General features: G+C 37.7%; 1 protein-coding gene across 5 annotated transcripts in view; it reads left to right on the forward strand.

Moving 5' to 3' along the window:
• LOC127938807 (E3 ubiquitin-protein ligase LNX) overlaps positions 1–16,365 on the forward strand; it is a 40,978-nt gene extending 24,613 nt beyond the window's left edge. For all 5 annotated transcript variants that reach the window (XM_052535679.1, XM_052535678.1, XM_052535680.1 and 2 more), the window contains 7 exons: positions 1,459–1,667; positions 2,555–2,944; positions 6,845–6,979; positions 10,353–10,530; positions 12,098–12,356; positions 14,711–14,869; positions 15,005–16,365. In XM_052535679.1, coding sequence (XP_052391639.1) covers positions 1,459–1,667; positions 2,555–2,944; positions 6,845–6,979; positions 10,353–10,530; positions 12,098–12,356; positions 14,711–14,869; positions 15,005–15,140 — 1,466 coding nt within the window. In that variant the 3' untranslated portion in view covers positions 15,141–16,365. The remainder of the gene's footprint in view (positions 1–1,458; positions 1,668–2,554; positions 2,945–6,844; positions 6,980–10,352; positions 10,531–12,097; positions 12,357–14,710; positions 14,870–15,004) is intronic.
• The last annotated feature ends 50 nt before the right edge of the window (positions 16,366–16,415 follow it).

Genomic DNA, 16,415 nt, shown 5'->3' on the forward strand with positions numbered 1-16,415 from the left:
GAGGGTGTGTGTAATGGAGAAAGAATAGATTGATAAAGATAAGGAAAGACAAATCACAGAGATTGTTACAGAATCCAGCTGTAGTTTAGAGTCTGTTCAGGCACAGGTAAAGTACGAATCTTTCATCCTGAACAAATACAAATGTACACGCATATTATGAATAAATTTACAGTATGTCCATAGATGGTCAGTTCAGTGGTAAGTGGAGCCTTACTGTCAGCTTCCTCTAACATTGGTTCTTCAGTGATCTTGCTCTTCCTCATGTAGTGATAATTTAAAAGAAAAATGAAAGAAATGTGAAAGAATTTTTAGTCGTAAGATTATTTTTTGTTTTTAAAATGAGTCTTTTATGCTCATCAAAGCTGCATTTTTTTTAATCAAAAATCCAGTAATCCAGTTTTATCAATGTTGCACTGCTTCATATTTTTGTGGTGATAATTGTTTGTGTTATTTAAAGAATAGAAAATAATAATTACGTTTATTTTAAATATAAATATTTTGTAATAAATGTCTTTACTGTCACTTTTAATCAATTTAATGCATCCTTGCTTATTTAAAAAAAAAAGAAAATACTGTCCACAGATTTTTGAATGATAGTATATCAGAGTTAAACAAATAAGTGCATAAATGATTGATATAAATGTTAACATGATTACATTAATCTTCGGGGAAATTTTTGGGAAGGCTTGGCCCCCCTTGCTTCCTCTGATGGATCGCTGAAATGATTTTAATTTTTGAAGTCATGTTTGGCTCTGCTTTGATCTGGACAGATGCCCTGGACAGAAAGTGATGATAATATTTGAGTTCATGTGTAGGTTGGAGAAGAAAAAGTGAATGGTTAGCTGTACAAAAAATAAAAATAAAAAATGATGCGGAATCTCGCTGTCCATTTGCCGTGATGTCCCCTCAAGTGCGGGGCCCGGTGCGACCGCATCAGTTGGACCCCGTTAAGGATGGCCCTGCTCCCACAAGAAGTGATGTGGCAGCAACTTTAAAAACCAGTTTGAACTAGATTATTGGTTTGGCTGTACAGAGGGAGAACTGAGAAGTTTAACTGAATTCAGATTTATGAAAGATTAGTGTAAATAAAAAGTAATTGTCACATGAATTTTGAAAAAAAAAAAAAAAAAAAAAAAATATATATATATATATATATATATATATATATATATATATATATATATATATATATATATATATATATAATTTAAAATTAAAAATAGTCACAAACTTACTGAAAGGAACTATAAAGATGTGAAAATTACAACAAAACACTGAAGTAACAAATGTTGGAATAAATCCCCATAACACTTGTCTGTTGGGTACACAGATGTTAAATTTGCCAGCAATGAATAGTACAAGTGATATGGGTGTATATTTGTTAGACCATGTTTATCTAGATAACAGGTTAGCCTGTGACATCACTGATTACAGATGCTCTCTTTTTCTCTCTCTCAGTATTTGCATTGCCCCAGCTGCATCATCTAATCCCTGATGGTGAAATCACCAGTATAAAGATCACCAGGGTAGATCCTTGTGAACCACTGGCTATTAGCACTGTTGGGGGCAATGAGACGCCTTTGGTTCGCATCCTCATTCAGGACATCTACAGAGAGGGCGTCATCGCTCGGGATGGGAGACTGCTACCTGGAGATATGATCCTTAAAGTGCGTATGTGCGCTAGATATGATGTTACGTAATTGTACAGTAGGAGTGATTCATCCTGGTTTTGATATCAAATGTTGTCATGGGCTTCACCATCTGTTGTTCAGAGGGAAAGTATGTGAGGATTCTGCATGTAACCAGAGAGAATCAGATTTAATGATTAATTTATTTAAATTTTAGAGGAAATCTGTGGAATGGCTTACTTTTTAATGTTTTAATTATTATTTTAATGTTTTAGTTACTAACCAATAAATGGCCAATATATTAACAGAATCATAATAAAACACTAAAACCTGTACATCACAACATGTACAGCATAAAACATGTTTAACTGTTGTTGATTTTTTTTTTAAATAATAATTTTAATTGGAAAACAATTGTAAAACCAATCCAAATGTAAAAATAAAGTAAATGGGCATTAGCACTTAAATAGCCAATGTATATAAAAATAAAAATAAAATTTACTGAAATGATCCAGGTACACTGTGCATCCCTAAAAATGAGAAAGCTGAGAGTATTAATTAATCAGATATTTAAATAGACACACATTTGGAGCACATCTGTTTATAATAATAACAATGTTTTTTTTTTTTGTTTTTTTTTAATCATTATACATTTAAATGTATAGCAGAGTTTACACCACAACTATAATGATAAAGACAGAGAGGAACTATATCATTAGAATCACTTTCAGAATGATTTTTTTCCCAGGGTAAAACAAAAACACTGACAGCCAATCAGAATCCATTCTACTTTAAAGAGCTCAAGCATTTAAAGTGATACTGGCTTTCTAGAATCATTCTTTACTGTATAAGCTATTACAACAATATTGTAAACATAAACATTTATCCTGATTTTGATATATAATTTCATTCTGTCCTCCCTTCAGGTGAATGGTATAGATATCAGTAATGTGCCTCACTGTTACGCTGTGACGGCTCTGAAGCAGCCCTGCACACTGCTGCGGTTGACTGTACTGCGAGAACAGCACCACCGTTACCGTTCCCATCATCACTCTCCCACCGAGGCCTTCCCCACCCACACCCCTGCCATCCGGGACGACAGCCTGCATGTGGTCCTCGTTAAGAGGGCTCCAGATGAACAGCTAGGCATCAAGCTAGTGCGCAGGCCTGATGAGCATGGCGTTTTTATCTTCCACCTGCTGGAGGGAGGGCTGGCCGCCCTTGACGGGAGGCTGAGAGTAGATGACCGTGTTCTGGCCATCAATGGCCACGACCTGAGATATGGCGCTCCTGAGCATGCTGCGCTGCTTATTCAGGTGAGCAGCATTATGGGTGAGGTCAAAAGTAATGTGATGAGTATTAAAGCTTGTGCAAAACCTTCAGACGAAACGGTGACAACGGCACAAATCAAAAGTGTAAATATTCAAAACAAATGCAATTCAAAGTCAATACCTGGTAAAAGTGCGCATAAATGAATGAAAATGACCTGCAGTCTGTTCATGCTAAAAAGCTAAATCCAGCCCACTGACAACATCGATTTTGTTTGCTTTGATGCAAAATGCAGTCCAACTGACAATAGCGATGTTCATGCAGTAAACTTTAAATTGCAACGGAATTGCATCACCAAATTCAGTTAAACCCCCTTTAAATGGCCTTTAAAGAGATGTGCAATAGTGAGAGAATCAGTTTTGGTCTTTCTTCATCCTCTCAGAAGAGGCGCATTATTCTTTAATTACTTTTGTCTGTACAACTTCACCAACATTTTTTTTCCACAGCAGAATTATACCATTCATTTCATGTCTGTGTTCACTCACAGCATCGATATGAAGCTTTTCCAGCAATCCTACAACTTTGCCAAACTCCCAAAACTTATTTCAGGTTTTGTTCACACATGATTTCTACATTAAATGATTCTAAAATTATGGAAAGCCTGTTCAAAAACAAAACAACAGACAACCAACAATAAAAAATAAAAATAAAAAAAATCCTTATGTGACAAAAAGCAACAGCCAAGAAATTTATTTTTGATGCAGTGCTTCAGTGCTTGACATTTATAAAGCCTAAAATTATTTGAAGTCATGCTAAAAAAATTTAAGCACTTTTATTGTGAAGCCTTTTCAGTATTTCAAAGAATTACTGTTTACAATGCCTACTAATCCTAACCTGTGGCATCTCATTCAGTGAATCATTCATTAATGGTAATGAATAGACTTTAACCCAGGATTAGACTTAGTCCTGAGTCCCAAAAACCAACTATTATGGCTGCAAATAAAATTGGGTGCAGAGGTGGGTAGAGTACCCAAAAACTTTAATCAAGTAAAAGTAAAAGTAATTCTAGAAATATTTACTCAAGTAAAAGTAAAAGTACTAGTCTCGAATAGTTACTTGAGTAAGAGTAAAAGAGTATCGGATAAAAAATCTACTCAAGTAGTTAGTTACTTTGGGTCATATATACGGAGCCTATTTTTATTTAGATATATAGATAAATGTACATAATGTATGTGTGCGTGTGTAAATGTATATATTTCATCAGCCTTTACTCCAATTTATTATAAAACCCTGTCTGTTTACTTAAGTAACAGATATAGGTTTCATGCCATAACATATTTTTAATACGACTGACTTTATATTAAATGTGAATTTAACATTGAAAGTTAATGTGATATAAATATTGCTACTAATCTTTCATTGTTCAGAAAGAGAGCAAATAACATTTACATTATTAAAGATCATTTTCACTGACAGTCTAGATTTCAATCACTCTCAGAAACTCCCATTAAAATCACTGAAACTGTTAACACTGTGAAATCAATATCTTAATTATAGATTCGTACACACATCTGCACTTTGTTGTTTCTGACGAGAGAATTCGCCAGAAAGAGGTGTCAGTGAGCGAGTGAAGGCACCGGCATTTCCGCGATGACTCATCGGAACACACCGATTGGCCTGATTGCATTCAAAAGAACCGTGTGTGATTGGTTATAATGCGCAACGCTGTAAAAACGCGTCTGTCTCTGGCTCAGCGCCAGCAAGCGATCACAGATCTGAATTTAACAGCTGATGATATGACTTGCTGAACGTACTCGCACCGGTGTGATTGTATTAAAATTAATAAAATCTTAATCGGCTATTTTTTGTATTTTGGAAGCTGCATTCAACTTGACTCCCCTCTGTTATAAGCCACACACGTACAACAAACTAATGTCACAGTGGTATCGTTTACTGTAATCGAATGTAGCTCAAGTTATTACCTGTTAAACAGTAGACAGCACACGCGTTCATCTAATAAGGATCTCCATCGCAAGCAAATAATAGCCTTTGCAGATTTGCTTTCAATTCAGTGCAGTTCCATATCCACGTTTTCAACGCTGCTGATGATCTTAAACGTTACAACTCTGAGTGAACCGCTTCAGACGCTCAGCGCGTTTCTCCAGGGAACTGAACGACTCCTTCAAACTGATTCATGAACCAATTCACTCGTTTGCTAATTGGTTTGATCAAGCCTTTGAACAGAATTGACTCAAAAGAATGAATCATTAGCGAATGGGCATCGCTCATTGTCCAGAGAAAAGTAGACGGCGCGTTTGGAATAAACTGAACCATTTACAACATTTATTGCATTAAGATAAAGTAACGAGAGGAGCGTCGCCCACAGTAACGAAGTAAAAGTACAGATTTTTCCCAAAAAAATTACTCAAGTAAGAGTATAAAGTACCCATTTTTAAATATACTCCGAAAAGTATTAGTTACCCCGAAAAATTACTCAAGTAAATGTAACGAAGTAAATGTAACTCGTTACTACCCACCTCTGATTGGGTGTGTTCCTTGAGCAGTATTGCATAAAATGTAGAGCTTACATAAGGTTTGTGGCAGTTTATTTGATTGTGAGAGGTGTGTCAACAATATAAAAGTGTGTAAGAGAGTAGAGTGAGTGTGTGATTTTGATACGAATTTCAGTGTGATGGGTTTTTCCGAATGTTGTTACTAATGTTGTCTGGTTCAGATAGTTCTCTAAGGAGACAAGATGGCCGCTCACAGCAGAAGTTTCTGACATAGATTAACTGCTGGCAGGAACCTGATTAAATTAGTCCAATTAGGGCAATAACTAACTAAGACCACTCATTTAAGAGGCAGCGACAGAGCTCTGAACTCCCAAGAACTCCATGGGCTCTCAATGCAAGTGTGCACGCTTGAGAGCAAACAAAAGCTATGGATGTCAAAAATGGATGTCAAAAGTAAGGGTTAATCAAGAAAATGGAATAACAGAATGGGTGAAAAATAAATCAGAGAAGGAAAAACTAGATCCTGTGCCCTCCTTCAGCTCACACATACGCACAGACTACAGAATAAATCCCAAATCTCCATATATATTAGGTTTTCTTTAATAAGTACACACTTCTGAGATATAATCACACATTCACACTGAGCTGAAGCTGTAGGGCATTGGCTGTCATCACAACATCGGGTAATTGTGCTTGCTAGATGTCCGGAGAGTAATGAGACATTACGCACACACTCTCTAGGGTATGAACAAACTATTTTAAAATTGAAATTCAGTTTTTGAACTGCTCGCTCCTAAGGGAAGTTGTTGGCCTCTGTTTGCTCTCCTGTCGAGTTCGAAAGTCTTTTGCAGTAGATGGCTAATGTTAGGCCAACTTTCATCCACCCTAACGCCAGTGTCAAAGGCCCCATGAAATCAAAATTGGAGTGTGTTGGCTTGTAGCCCATTCCTACAACATAAAGATAGCTTTACATTTTCATATAATAAGATACATTTATACAGTAAAAAACTGGTAACATGTAAAATATTATCAGGAAAATATTTTATTTTAAAATTATATATATGTATTTTTTTTTTTCAGTGCTCAATCATAGTCATTTTTAATGCAGGAACCTGAAAAGAAACATTAAATTATGCCTGTGAATAGAATAATATAATTATGATAATCACATAATTTCTGAGCAGTCTTTAGAAAGCAGAAGTTCATTCCCATTCAGATTTATGGTTTTAACATTATTTTAATATTTATATAAATATTGATAACACATCTAGCACTATACAGATTTTTGTCCAATCAAGAGGAGCAGCAATTGCTGTGTGGACATCCCTGTTCTATAATTATGGTTATAGGTAGTTATTGTCCTTTAACAAGGCCTTTAATCCCTGAAAGTCATATAAAATTGGACACTAATGCTATCTTCCGTGTGTTCTGTAGGCAAGTGAGGACCGAGTCCACTTCATTGTGTCCCGCCAGACTCACATCCCTAGTCCGGACATCCTACAGGAGGCGCCGTGGAACATGGAAGGACCACCGCCCTACTCACCTGTGGATATTGAGCACACTTTACTGGTGGGTTTCATGAGCATAACCTGCACACACTCTTCATTTCCCGTCCCTCTGCACCACTTTACTAAACATTCTCTTATTGACGAAGAAGATCTGAAAGCCTTTTACTTCTACATCAAAGATCATTCAATCAGCCAGCTCACACAATACACGCACACACACACTCCTTTGAGACAGCTGTCTCCAAACCTATTAACAGAAGAAAACCCAGCAGGAGTGAACAGAAACACAGCCATGGCAGGATGGATTTCATTGCTTATTCTAAACTGGATTTTCTGCTGCACTGACAACTTCCCTTGTTCTAATAAGTGTCAAATTCATTGTTAGTCATTTCTCTCTCTCCCTTGCCTTGATTAAAAAACTTCTCAGACCAGTTTGTGAGGGTTAGTTGGTCTTTGCTGGTTTAATTGTCAATGACAAATAAAGGTGCAGTCACAATTACAGTTGTTCTGTAAATTTTCATAGATAAAATCCAGTTATTTCAATAGGATTCCTATTTTGACATTTTTTAGCCTGAACTAACCTTGCCTTAACAAGAAAAGCCCAAATTATTTTAAAAGACTTATTGACCTTGACACACGGTAGCCGCGTTTCCACTGTCGGGCTAAAATCGTGCCTCGCCGGCCTTCCTCTGGGCCAACGGCCCGGGTTTTTTGGCCCGACGATAACCTTAGGTCAAAGCGGGCCAGCTGGGGCTAGAAGGAGTGGTTATGAACAAAAGCGGAGTTTCTCTGCGTCTGGAGAGCGTCAGCGCGGATCATTTCAGAAAGATAACAGCTATAACACCAGCATTAAATACTTTTTTTAATAAGTTGAGCTCAAAACTCACTTTCAGTCTGCAGCGAGTGTTTGAAATAACTTGATCCGATGTGGATTATAATCACTAAACAAGGCAGAAATATTTATAAGCGATGTAAAAGACTATGCACGCTAAACATTAACGTTACCATAGTAAACATGATAAATGCAACCACTTGGAGAAATCAGACGTCAGCTTCTTAAGCTCTATCACAATTGTGTATTTATTTAGTAACATATTTTATCTGTCATAAGTCTCGTCTCGAGAGTTTAGCTCCACATAGCATAAGTCATCAAAATATAATAATGATTTTTGTTCGGGAGCTTTTATAAAAATAGAGAGCCTGCACTGTGGATCATTTCAGAAAGCTAACAGCAATAACACCGGAATTAAAAACTGTTTTTTAAATAAGTTGAGCTCAAAACTCACTTTAAGTCAGCAGCGAGTGTTTGAAATAATTTTATCCGATGTGGATTATAATCACCATACAAGGCAGAAATGTTTATAGCCGATGCTTTTTATAAAAAGAGATATTATCATTCATTCTAAATGTGAGGTATAGCATACTGTGGCTACAAATAAACAGAAACGGTCTCGACTCAACAAGCATGCTATTTTCATAAGCGTTAAAAATAAATAAGTAAAATAGAAATAAATTTATTTCTCTGCGATTAATTTTGAGTCCTGATAAATTCGTTCATTATGCACAATGTATCACTTATTCTATAGTAAAACATCGATGCTTTTGAATTTCAATATTTAACAAAACATGCAAACAAACGGCCACTTTTATCATGTTCGTTTTGTGATTGCGCTAGTTCCAGTGAATTATTTCTTAGTTTTCTGATAACTTCTCTTTGTTGGTGAAATCACGGGGTTGCATGACGTTGTTCCTGAGAGGCTTGTAAAGGGCGGGTTTTAGTGAAGCGCAGCAGAGCTTCAGGCTCGACTGTGGAAGCTCTGTGCCATTTTGGCGTCAGTGCTACTGGCCCGAGGCTATTAGCCCCGCCTGGCCCGCCTGGCCCGCCTGGCCTGTTGTAATTTCCTTTTGTTTTTCAAATGGCCCAAAAAACCCTATAAAACCACACCAGAACAAATCAAACCCTGACATTATTTCTCTTCCACTCACTCTTTCTTTCAATCAATCACTTTTTGTCCTTTCAGTAACTCTTGTTAATTCCCTTTTACACACTTGGAGAGGTGGGAACATTCTGGCAGCATATAGTCAGAAACTCCTCTCCTCTGCTTTCACTTTTCAGTCTCTCCAGCGATAAGCCCAATACACTAACTCCAGATCTGATTTTCTGTAGCCGAAGGCTCAGACCAAATATAAACAGCCCTTTTATTGAACTTTAATAAGGCTTTTTTATTAAGTTAGAACTTAGCGACTGTGTTTGTTGTTCTTGGAGAGGATCCAAGGTAAAATATAGCCACGCTCAGCAATAACACAGCATCCTGCAAGCTCAACAATTATTACAAACACACAAGCACACACAGACATTATTCTTATTTGTGGCATCAGAAAAGTGTGAATCCTGGTAAGGGACTACAACGAACTTCTTCCCAGGTCCATTACGTCACAAACCCAGATAAACCCCGCCCCCGGGAACACGCAACAAAGGGCGCGAGGCCATGTCGTCCTGCTTTAGAGTAGAGGAAGAGAAAGCTAGGAGTGCAAGTAAAAATCTGAACATATACGAATCGAGATTCTGTCTTACGATTCTAATGGATTCACAGGTTTCAAAACCAATGTTCAAAAGCAGCAGTTCTCAATACTGTTCCTCACGTCGCCCTGCTCTGCATCTCTCTCTCTCTCTCTCTGTCTGTCTCTTTCTCTCTGTCTCTCTCCCTCTCTCATTCAGATCAGCTTCAACAAACGGAACCATTTATACACTTATTTTCACAAAGCAATGAGAAACATTATACATTGATGCGCGTACGGTTGTTGTGCCGTGTTAAAGCTTTAATTAGAATAAAACCGTATATTAAAAGCTAACAGGAACAGTAGCATTTACAAACAACAGCGTATCTGAAAGTATGAGACAACAACAAACAAAAAAACCATTAAGAGTCGTGTTTGCACAGGTTCTGTGCACCCCTCTTCATTAATATTCTGTGCATCTCAATCGGGCTTATATTGATAAGCAATATAAAGGACGTCATTGTTTACTTTATAATACAACCGAAGCACATTCTGAGCTTGAAAGGGGTGGGATGTTCAGACGCCCTTGAGGCGCTTTAGCGAATCAACACATACAGAGCCAGCCGACAATCTCGGCCCATCACATATTTCTGAGGGAGGGCTTCATAATAACAAGAAATAAATTGAGCCGTTTGTCTGAGAAGGGACAGATTGGTGTGGAATAAGGGAAAATTGTGTGAAAAATTATACGTTTAAAAAAAAAACGAAGCATGAACACATTTTAGACTGCACCCCATAAACACAAACAAGCCTAAAAAAAAATAAAAAAATAATAAAAAACGTAAACCACCCCTTTAAGAAACGTCATAATCTGAATAATTTGCACTGGAACTTTAGTGACTTAATCTTTCTCATTTCCTGTCCCTCCATTTCAGGATTCATGCCAAAAGCCTGCATGTTACGAGAAGACAGTGTCTTTGCTGAAGGAACCGCATGATTCTCTCGGCATGACGGTTGCAGGTGGGATGAGCAGCAGAGGATGGGATCTGCCCGTCTATGTCACCAACGTCGACCCCAATGGAGTGGTGGGACAAGAAGGCTCGATCCGCAAAGGTACAGTCTCACAAAGTGTATTTAACATATTCAGACACATCTGACAAAGCGCGCACACCTGTTTCCAAGGTGCCCCTCTGATCTTTCCTCCTTTTGAATGCAAGTACACACACAAACAAAGACACACCTGCTACTGAATATGCATGACCGTCATCAGCTCTGCAAATACATGCATATAGCACTAGAAATTGACACACTCCCACTCATACACCTGCCATACTGCTAAATCTGTCTGTTATACACACTGACAATTGTCAGCTTCCGACTGAGCGTATGAAAGTTTTTCAGGTTTATTTCTGTCATATGTGACATGTATGTAGGCATGTGAAAGTGTGATCATGCACAGGCTGGTGTATGGAGGCATTGGTTTAAAGTATTTATCAAATACAGACATCCATGCAAGATCAAAGCTTTGAGTCTTTATATGCTGTACAAAGGTGTGGTAAGCTCAGTGTTTGAACTGAACCAGAGCCTTCAGGAGGGTCTGATATTTGGATGAAAATAGTTTTTGCACCCTGTAAAGTGGGTAAGCTGGTAATAAACTACAACTAGTTCCATGTTGTGCATAACACAACTATGCATTTCATGATATTATGTATTTTATAGCGTTATAACTGTCAATACTAGGTTTTAATTCATTATAAATAAAGGGAATGTATTTTATAAATATACTGTATATATATAAGTATATATAAGTCTTATATGTACTAAAGCTTGGGGTCTGTAAGATTTTTTAAATATGTTTTTAATATTTGCATTTACCCAGGATGCATTTATTTGATCGAAACAATTCTATTTTTAATATATTTTAAAATGTAATTCATTCCTGTGTTGGCAACTTTCAGCTGTCAATACTCCAGTCTCTTTAGTGTCACGTGTTCCTTATGAAATCATTCTCATTATGCTGATTTGATACTCGAGAGACATTTCTCATTATTATCAATGTTGAAAACTGCTGTTCTGCTTTTTTTTTTTTTTTTTGTGGAAACTGTGATGCATGAGAATTATTTAATGAATGGAAGTTAAAACGTATAATTTATTTGAAAATATTTTGCAAGATTATAAATGTCTCGGTCACTTTTTATTAATGTATTAATAATAAAATAAAATGAATGAATGAATAAATAGCTTAAACTATAAACAAAGCAGCACAGCAGCTGACTTTGACATGTGCAGCAGTTATATTTAATCAATGAAATCAAAGCCTTTTTAAGTTTAAAAGGTCACATTAAGCCATATTGCAATTTTGATCTTTTCATACCCAAATTTAAGCCCTACTGAAATTACAATTAAGACTTTTTTTTTTTACCATTTAAGGCCTTGAATTTGATACAACTAAATTTAAGACTTTTTAAGGACCCGCAGAAATCCTGTATTAAATGTATAAAACAATATGCAATTAAAATGACCCAATTAACATGCAGGATTCTTGTATGCACATTGTTTTATAAAAAATTAAGGAAAAATACATTTAAATCATATCTTCTCATCAAAGAATTGCCTCCTATATAACAGATCTTTTACGCTCCTATGATCCCCACAGTAATTTGACTATCCCGTCTTTTAGGTGACATCCTTCTAAACGTGAATGGGGTTGACCTGACGGGTGTGACTCGGAGTGAGGCTGTGGCTAACCTGAAGAACACCTTATCCCCGGTGGTCCTGCGGGTACTAGAAATGAGACCCCCAAATGAGAGCTCCCTGGACTGCATGCTTCCCCTGCATTCCCCCTGCTCTCTCTCGCCCTCTTCACCCGGAGACATCAAACTACCCCCCTCTAATGACGACTACTCCCCCCTCTGGGTGTCCTGGCTCCAGCTGCCCAGGTACATTGAGCAGAAGTCACACAAATATACACTGAACAAAATTATAAAATCACAACACTTTTGTTTTTGCCCCCATTTTTCATGAGCTGAACTCAAAGATCTAAGACTTTTTCTATGTACACAAAAGGCTTATTTTTCTCAAATATTGTTCACAAGTCTGTCTAAATCTGTGAGCACTTCTCCTTTACAGATGGCATATCAAGATGCTGATTAAGCAGCATTATTATTCCACAGGTGTGCCTTAGGCTGGCCACAATAAAAGGGGGGGGGTCTAAAAACCAGTCAGTATCTGGTGTGACCACCATTGGCTCACACAGTGCAACACATCTCCTTCACATAGAGTTGATCAGGTTGTTGATTGTGGCGTGTGGAATGTTGATCCGCTCCTCTTCAATGGCTGTATGAAGTTACTGTATATTGGCAGGAACTGGAACATGCAGTCGTATCCAGAGCATCCCAAACATGCTCAGTGGGTGACATGTCCAGTTATTATGCTGGTCATGCAAGAACTAGGATGTCTTCAGCTTCCAGGAATTGTGTACAGATCCTTGCAACACGGGGCTGTGCATTATCATGCTGCAACATGAGGTGATGGTGGTGGATGAATGGCACAACAATGGGCCTCAGGATGTCGTTACGGTATCTCTGTGCATTCAAAATGCCATCAATGAAATGCATCTGTGATCATTGTCTATAACATACGCCTGCCCATACCATAGCCCCACCGCCACCATGGGCAACTCGATGTTGACATCAGCAAACCATACACGTTGTCTGCCATCTGCCCTGTGAAAACTGTGAAGAGAACACCTCTCCAAAGTGCAAGACCCCATCAAATGTGTGCAGATGCCCGTTTAAGTCGGTTTAGACAGTGAGGTTGAGGTCGAGATCCCGATGAGGATGACGAGCATGCAGACGGTTTCTGACAGTTTGTGCAGAAATTCTTTGGTTATGCAAACTGATTTTTGCAGCAGCTGTCCGAGTGACTGGTCTCTTGGAGTTGAAGATGCTTGGATGTGTGGAGGTCCTGAGCTGGTGTGGTTACACGTGGTCTGCAGTTGTGAGGCTGGTTGGATGAACTGCCAAATTGTCTGAAACGCATTCCGAGACAGCTCATGGTAGAGAAATGAACATTCAATTTACAGGAGAACAGAGCAGGGTTGAGGAAAGCCCTTCTCACATTCTCTGCTGTAACAGGTTTAGACGCTTGAGAGTGTGATGGCTTTAAATAGACCTTTCTCTTCCATTCCCTGAACTTTTTTTATTTCTGCATCTTTCTTTCCTTTACACATTTGTCTGGTCTCCATTTCTACATCATCGCATTTCACAGAAGTCCACTTTAAATTTGAGCTCTGAGCTTTCATGCTGTTAGCTCTTAGACACGGTTGTTATCTGGCCTTCGATATTTTAAATATCTATAACAGTAGCATTTTTACAGAGACTGTAAATCTTTAAGCACAAATCGATTCTTCCATTAATGCTCGCCATCTGCATCTCATTTATTTCTCCAAGATATCCGAAAGCTCCTCCTAAATCTTTTATTTATTGTGAATTTTCTCTCTTCACTTCAGCTCCTGAAATGCACCTCTATATTACTCCTTTAAATAGTTGACCCAGAAATGATAATTCTGTAAAATCATTAACAGTAGCTACTGCATTAGGCATCAGGTAATAATAAACAACATTTTATTAATCTAGGCAAATGATACTTTACACAGCACTGTGGGTAACACGGCTGCTCTCTCATTCTCCTCTCTTCTCTTCCATTGCTTTCAGTGAATCAATCACATTGTTCTTGTTTTTCCATTTTTTTTTCTTTCAAAATAATACTTTTTTATACAATCATATTTTATAAAACAATTTAAACAAAATGTATACCTATACTCTGTGGAATTTAATAAAACGTACTTATATATTTGCAGAAATTAAAAATAATCAAAATACCTTTTTTAATAACAGCCCAGTTTAAAACGTATTTATACTGTATATCAGAAATTAACTATCACTGTCCCTTTTTTCTATTATAATAATATATATTATTAGCTAATTTATACAACTTGAAATTTTTTAAATATATTAATACTGTATTTGCAGAAATTAACATTAATCAAGATTATTAAATGTTAAAGCATTGCCCATACAGTAGTACCCAATTAGCCAAAGTAGCAGCTTAATGTAAAATGTTGCCAGAAATTATATAATTTACCCTCATTTCTTTTCAATAGAACATGACAATAACAATCAGTCACTTTCAATCAGTTACCATTCCAAAAAAGATGCCCTTAACGTATTTATGCATGTCTGCTGATTCTGAATGACAATAAGATTAACCTTGAATTTTCTGTCCATTCCAGACATCTATACTGCTGTAAAGACATTGTCCTCCGCAGGAGCACGTCTGGCAGTCTGGGTTTCAGTATTGTGGGTGGACAAGAAGAAATCAACTGTAACCAGTCTTTCTTCATCCGCTCTATCGTAGAGGGCACACCGGCCTACAACGATGGCAGGATACGGTAAGGGCGCTTGGATATATGTATATATATGTATATATGTCTACTATTGCCAGAAACCAGGCTTTTTGTAGAGCACCTATAAATAAACTGCCAAACATTCTAAAGCTTCACCCATTTCTTTTTTTTTCAAATTAGCTGTGGAGACATACTGCTGGAGGTGAACGGGAAGAGCACTTGGGGAATGACACACACGGCTCTGGTCCGCCTGCTCAAGGAGTTGAGGGGTCGGATCACTCTCACCATCGTTTCTTGGCCTGGCAGCCTGCTATAGGACTACTCTGCATGAGGGAGGGGCTTATCACATTGACCCTGCACTAGGGGGTGGAGCTTACACCACAGACCTTATAATGACAAATAAAATGGTGGATTTTAGAATCCGATACATCCTTGAAAGGCAAGGCTTATGATACAGACTGCCCCCCAGGAGCAGAAAATGACACATGGACCTCATTCAGGGTACTAGGAGCTCAGACTCTAAACTTGAAGGCGACTTGACTCCGCCCACCAAGAAGAACGTTTATCACACTCCGAGACCAGGAGACACTTTCACAATTGCCCTTTTGTCAATCGGCAAGGTTGACAAAGTTGATATTTGTGCATGAGAGGAACATTGTGTCATTATAGATGGAAGGTGGAGATTGTAATCTATATTAAAGGACTTTGGAGGGTCTAAAAACACAATTTCAGGACGCTATGAGGAGCGTGTCAGTCAAAAACTGAGTTGGAAATAGATGTATAAACATTATGGGCACTGTGCTATATGTAGTCAGATTGTGTGACTCTGATGTTGCTGGTAGAGGACGTTGAGATGCTGCACATAAGGGGTTTTCTTCAAACGAGAGGTAAAAGGGATACTGGGATGTGTAGGGTTTGGGTGGGGGACACACATCGCCAATTCCATTAGTTTTACATGTTAGAAAAAGCATCGAAGTGGACGCACATTCTTTACTATAAACATTGATGTCTGAAAAAATAATTAAAAAGATTCAAGCACTTGTACTAGTGACTAATATTACTTTTGGTTTATGTTTCTACGGCTCTCTGATTTCGGCTTTGTTTTGTTCATTCTGACAGTGGTTCGTTCTCTCCATCCACCGGCATGGAGACACATTTGCTAGGTAGTTCTGTGTTGGTACGTTTCAGATGCTGTCGCATATGAAAATAAACTAAAGTGAGTAATAAAAAAAGAATAGCAACCAAAAAAAAGAAAAGCAATGTTAAAAATCTGTTTTAAAAATGGAAGATAACTTATAATGCTTATAATTATAACATGATATTTTGGTGGCCTTGCTGACTTTTTTGTTTACTTTGGAGAAAAAAGGAAAGAGTGGTGTGTGAAAGGCTTACTGTGTGTGAGTGTGTATGGGTGTGTGTGTGTCTAGGTATCATTGTGGGGTAAGATGCGTGCTTTGGCATCTCATGCTTTGGCTTGTGCAGTATATTGTATCTGTTGGTATCTTTGGTTCAATGATCAATAAAGTCATTCTTCAAGGAGACTTGTATTACTGTCTTACGGTCTTACTGTGCACTGTGTGTGTGTATATAA

This window comes from Carassius gibelio, chromosome A20 (genome assembly GCF_023724105.1).
Source record: "Carassius gibelio isolate Cgi1373 ecotype wild population from Czech Republic chromosome A20, carGib1.2-hapl.c, whole genome shotgun sequence".
Taxonomy (NCBI): Eukaryota; Metazoa; Chordata; class Actinopteri; order Cypriniformes; family Cyprinidae; genus Carassius; species Carassius gibelio.